General features: G+C 38.1%; 1 protein-coding gene across 2 annotated transcripts in view; it reads right to left on the bottom strand.

Annotated features, from left to right (window-relative positions):
- Nucleotides 1–4,539: 4,539 nt before the first annotated feature.
- The window catches only part of LOC117171907 (beta-glucuronidase), a 131,855-nt gene continuing 130,296 nt past the window's right edge, over nucleotides 4,540–6,098 (bottom strand). For both annotated transcript variants that reach the window (XM_033359561.1, XM_033359569.1), the window contains 5 exons: nucleotides 5,779–6,053; nucleotides 5,441–5,702; nucleotides 5,166–5,354; nucleotides 4,950–5,088; nucleotides 4,540–4,864 (listed from right to left, as the gene is read on the bottom strand). In XM_033359561.1, coding sequence (XP_033215452.1) covers nucleotides 4,683–4,864; nucleotides 4,950–5,088; nucleotides 5,166–5,354; nucleotides 5,441–5,702; nucleotides 5,779–6,053 — 1,047 coding nt within the window. In that variant the 3' untranslated portion in view covers nucleotides 4,540–4,682. The remainder of the gene's footprint in view (nucleotides 4,865–4,949; nucleotides 5,089–5,165; nucleotides 5,355–5,440; nucleotides 5,703–5,778; nucleotides 6,054–6,098) is intronic.

Here is a 6,098-nt window from a genome sequence, read left to right as displayed (position 1 = left end):
TCTGTACCTGAATTAAGCCCTGATGATTTGTGAAAAGAAAAGGTTTGCTTTCTTGACAATAACTGTTCTTCTACATTTCTATAAATCTTTCTATGTATTTTATTGACAAGAAGCTTTTGGTGGAATTTCCCAACGTCTGCTTTCTTCACTTCGGCTCATAGAAAAGGAGCATCTAGATAGAGTATGCACTTTCCTCGATTCTGATGTTGAAATTCAAGCCAAAAGTCTCGGCCCAGTGCTTCTAATTTCAGGCATCAATCTCTCTATGCATCCCACTATGTGTGGATGAATTTTCAAGTTTCCAAAAGCTTTCCGGTAGTGAATCTAGGCCATTGAAACGACGCGCTACTGCGTCTTTGAAGATGCAACCGTCAATTAGCAGTTTCTCTCGGCACCCTACTACTCCTTTTTTCGAGCCACGTCGTTTGTACATCTCTCTCCACAAGGCTTACTTCTTCGAACAATCCTGTTGCTTAGGAGAGCTGTAAAAATCTTATACAATGCGTTTAAACACGTTATCGGCCTGTAATTCTCTAGGTTGTACAATTTGCCTCTTTTCGATAGTAGTATAGTGCGTCCTAACATCAGCCATTGCGGGATGTGCATTTCCGACTTTAAATATGAGGTAAATATACGGGACAGATGTAGGTTTATAGAAATAAACTTCGTTCAACAGAACTTCTCAATCTTCAGCAGTGATTGATAGACATTGCATCCCACATGTTATGAGATTATCGCAAAACTCCTTGAAGCGGATAATATTATCAGTATCTTTTTTCAGCTTCAGTGTTTTCGGGATCTGGTATACCTCTTTTCAAAAAATCTCTGCGTCATTGGGCTTAGTTCGATTTTTGACAGTAACAAGGGGAACCCTGAAGAGGTGCGATGGGTCAGCAAGAAACTGTTGATTGTCCATAATCCATCTTTCTCTCTTTTGTATATTCCTCCTTGCGTCGGATAACAGAAAACACCCGTGTTTTGTATTGGGCGAACTCATGAAACCTTTCCGAGAACGGTCAACCATATGCTATAGAGCTTGTTCATGTAGCAGATGAGGGAGCGCTCCGCGCACATATCTAGTTTTCAAGAGGTAGGCGCATTGTTTTCACAATGACTGATGCGAAAGGTTTTCAAGCTCTGGGTGTTTCTGGCAGCACAGAGTGTGCATACGCGCCATAGAGCTTCTGTGTACAGAGATAATGTACGCATCATAGCAGTCTAGCAAGTCATCCTTGAGTTGATTCGTTCACTCAATGTGGGCGTTTCGCCGGTTCGTCGGTATTTTTCCATCTAAATTGTTTTCAGCACGCCGAATTCTAGGGTGATTGCCACTGTTTGCCGACCCCTTTTTAGGTGCTCTGCGCGTTCGATCGTTTTGAACCGCATTTACAACTTTTTGGTGGTTTGATGGTATCATTGTTGTTTCCACGAGCAGCTAAGGAAAGGTTTAGACATTCCTTGTAGAGCCCCACATACATGGATAAAGCTGCTTCCTCTGAATGGTCGCGCGGTATCCTAGATTCACCGTTTAAGACACCTCGACCAGGTGCCATTCAGCAATCGGTACGGTTGTTACGCCTCCGCTTAGGGGTTATTCTGTCGGATCCTTCCTTGGACAATTGCTCGCTACTGATTATTAATTATGACAGCCATATTCGGCAGTCGCAATTAATTCTCTTTAGGCCCCAGTATCATCCACCACTCAAAGCCAAAAATAATCATTTTGACCTGAACTTAGAACAACGCGAATATCTACTGAAATAAACACGGCCATAAGCACTATTTTCCTACGGTACCCTACATATGTATTATACGCAATGAAAATCGGACAAAAAATTTGAATTCTCGGCAACTATGATCTAAGATCGTAGAATTAAAGACCTGAGAGCAAAGGAGCGTGGCCTAATGCCTGAAACCTCGAGACCGTTGCATAGTGGTCTGAAATGCCCAAAAAGTTGGTCAAAACCTCAGAAAAAAATTTCCGAGAGATTTTGTATGTGATAGTCGGTAAACGAGGTTTCTCCGCATTTATTTTTCAAATAGCAAATAGATGGGGTGCCTACGAGATGCGTAGTAGCGTCTGAAAGTCGCCCTTGTCACATCGTGCTCCGTGTAACATGCTACAAGGAACGAGAAAAACAACATTCAAAGTGCACACAGAAATTGCCGAATGTGCAAAAATTTTTATAAAGATGATGGAGGAGGCACTTCAAGGTTGGTAATATGTTTTAACAATTTACTTGTGTAACAATTGTTTATAAGCCTTACATTAACAGTTTTTGGAAAATCGTCCGAAAAGTTATGTTTCCGCGAGACTCCGGGTTGTTTTCAGATCCATAATTCAACTAAAGGTCTTACTATCTGGAAAATCAAAAATTCAGGTGTGACTTCCTGCGATTCTCGATGCAATTGTTTTATTTGTATGTGGTTACGCCGCCTGCCCGCAACGCTAGAGAACGGGACAGACTGACTGGCCAAGTAAGAGGCGAGTGCGGAACTACTGTAACGAAACGTTTAGACATTGATGATTCTGGCACTGATACTTTCTCAGATTTAAAAGAGGATATATTGTGAAAATAAATTCTATACAGAACAACAATAGGTGCCTTTTTTGTAGCCATTCCTCGTTTTCATTTGCTTTTATTGTTATTATTATTGTTATACATTTATTGTAAACTACAAGGAGAAACAACAAAAGGCTACAACACGGTTTTGTAGCTACAACTTTATTTTTAAAATCTGACTTCAAATTTGAAATCAGATATCCCGAAAACCGACTTATACCAAGTTTCATGCAAATCTGATAAAAATTTTTGAAAAATATCCGTCATTTTGTGACCGTTATTTTGTTTTTGTAAAATCTGACTTCAAATTTGGAATCAGCGGCCCTAAAAACCTACATACACCAAGTTTCATGCAGATCTGATTACAATTTCGAAATGTGTCCGCCATTTTATTTTTGGAGAATCGGACTTCAAATTTAAAATCAGCGACCATAAAAACCCCCAAGTGGGAAATTCCATTGGCGAAAAATTTATTGTTTATGTTTTGACCAACTTTTTGGGCGTTTCAGACCACTGTACGTTGCTTTAAAAGCAAGTGTTCCGAGATCTTCAACTCTCGCGCCAAAGTAAGATAAAATCAAGGAGCAGTGCCGTGAATTAATCTCCTGACACTCGAATTAACGAAAAATGTGATTCGAGTATTTTGAGAAGAAATTACACGCGTCTTAATAAAATTACATTAGATTTTAAGTGTTTGTGGAACACCAGTACAACTAATCCAAAATTAAAATTACGTGAATTTAATCTGTATTTTCTGCCAAATATACGTGATGCACCTACCATTTTTTTAATTACTATATTATGCTTAAAACTATACGTAAAACTTTAAAGTGGACAGTGCATCCATGTAATACATAGGGCTGCGCAGTAGAATTCTGCAGTGCGTAGAAGACTACATGTCACATACTGGTGCGCAGTACAGTTCTTTGTTACATAGGGCTGTGCAGAAGACTTAGAAAATAGGTACACCTGCGCAGTGAAGTGTCACAAATCACACAAGTGATTTATGCGGAAGATTACTGTGTGCAGTATAGTTTCATGTTGTCCAAGGTCGTGCAGTGGAGTTCTGTTAGATATAGGGCTGCATAGAGCAGTTCTACGACACTTATTGGCGTGTAGTAGACTTATTTTTGGGAGTTTCGCTATCAGAGTATTCCTGAATATTAAATCATGTTGGGCTGGAGAAGTTTCTATATTTCCTACCAAATATCTTTTGAGTTTTTTATGCGCGATCAAAGAGTCTATTCGTTGTGAAGTTCGTCACGTTTATTTAGCGGACTCTTATGTGTCTTGGTTACGTGTGTTACCAATAAAATAAGATCAATATGAGAAGAGTTTTAGTGATTTCGTTCACCAGTACTGTACTACCATATACAAACCCCTGACCAGGCCGAAAATCCTTAGTTCACGTTTGCTCTCTTGTTCAAGTCACGACGTCAAGCTGGCACCTGTCTAGATTTCGCCGATCTTTTATATTAGTCTTGTGTTTTCTTGTCATTGCAAAGACTTATCGTAAAGCTTAACTTAAACGTAAACAGTCAGGGCCGCCTGAACGCTTACCGCAGTATTGTCGGGAATATTGTAAACTGATGAAATTAACGCGCGAAGAGTGCATCCCTGTTGCGTCTTTGTCACGATTGAGTGAACAATCCTCTCTTGCTCCGCACATCACCACATTCCAAAGCCATTATTTCTGTGTTTAGAGTCACATGAAGGAGCTTATATCCAGGTTTTAGTGTAACATTCTACAAAATTACAAATAATTTTTCAATTGATGAACATTCTTTTAATATTCTCGGTTCTCGGGCTCAATTTAATGCAAAATTCCTTTATGTGAAACTCGGATATTTCAAATTGTGTATAATTGCGATAAAGTCTTCAGTTTAGGAATATATTTTTAGATTTAAAGTAACCTAAATATCAAAAATCTGGTAATTTCTGAATTCGCAACGATAAAATTTAAGCATAAAAATTCTTCCCCCAGGTATTATTCGATTAAAATTTTGGTTTTTGTTGATTATATAATATACAAACTTTTGACAAGAATTTGTTATCACTTTGAAAAAAAGTTTTTTTTTCAGTCTACACCATTTATCATAGTTATGTCAATTATCACTGTTAAAGTTCACTACGACGAGAATAATAAAATGTAACATAATTTTCGAGATCACTAGGTAGTTCAGTTCCGTCTAATTCTACATTTAGAGAATGATACCTCCTTCTCACGAGGTGAGCTGCCATCTTTGGTTGCCTATCTCTCGTAAAAATTCCTTTTTTGTTTCCACCTACCCTCGTGTAGGCTAAAAATTATATTGTATTAGGAGAATTTCACTTGTTTACGTATAAATAAATGTGGATTATTTGTAAAATTCACTTCAAACTCACTTTGTGCTGTGCGAAAATCAGCAAAATTCCAAATGAATTCGCCAATGAAGTAACCTCTCATCCTAAGCCTGTCAAAAGCTTCAAAATGTTTAGAAAGGACTTCCGCCTGATATTCTTCACTCCATACATAATTTGGTAGCTATTAAAGAAGCAACATAAAAGATGTAAGTTTACGCTTCAAGAATTCGAACATTTTGAAAAACCTCAAATCTATACCTCATGTAAACCGGGCATAGTGTCTGCACCGTATTCGGACATGAGGACTGGTTTGTTGTACTTATGATGCCATGATTCAGCTTCTGATACAACTCGCTCAATAATCATATCCAATCGTCCAGTATTTTGGTACCAAGAGTTATATCTGTTAAAACTGATAATGTCCAAAAATTGACCAGCTTTATCCTCCTGACATGAAAAAAATATATGAGTCAGGATAGAATATATTATATATCTATTGTAAGTTTGAATAATTCAATTAATGTTAAACTTACACTAGATCCACGCGCGATAGCTATAGTAATTGGTCGAGATGGATCCAACGTCTTAGTGTGATGAGCCACTTCCTTAAAATAATTCTCAGCCTCAGGTAATTGTGTCCTGGGTTCATTAGCGATAGACCACATGATAACAGATGGACGATTTTTGTCCCTTCTGATAAGCTCAGACAATGAATCCTTGTGCCGCTGCAATAACGTTGGTGAAAAGTTTTCTGTATCCACTGATGGACATTCGTCAATAATTAGAAAACCGAGTCTGGAAACAGTATAACAGTTAATATAGTAACCGCATAGCTTTTTCATTTTACTTATTATTCATTTTATTATATTACCTATCAGCCATGTCTAAAACTTCGTCACTGTAGGGATAATGACTCGTTCTGTACGCATTAGCACCTACCCATTGAAGTAATTCATAGTCTCTGGTCATGGTTACTAAGTCAAGACCACGTCCTCTAAGTGCGGAATCCTCATGTCTTCCGAAACCACGTAAGTATACTATTCTGTCATTTATAAGAAGGCTGGTATTAGTCCATTCCAGAGTTCTGATGCCAATTGGTAGCCTATAAACGTCAGCTTTGGTAGAATTCTGTACTGATATAGTGACCTGAAAACAATTTTTATGTAGTCGACACTTGTATTCTTAAATACG

This window comes from Belonocnema kinseyi, chromosome 1 (assembly GCF_010883055.1).
Source record: "Belonocnema kinseyi isolate 2016_QV_RU_SX_M_011 chromosome 1, B_treatae_v1, whole genome shotgun sequence".
NCBI lineage: Eukaryota > Metazoa > Arthropoda > Insecta > Hymenoptera > Cynipidae > Belonocnema > Belonocnema kinseyi.
The sequence above is the reverse complement of the archived record's forward strand: the minus strand, read 5'-3'. Positions and strand labels throughout refer to the sequence as shown.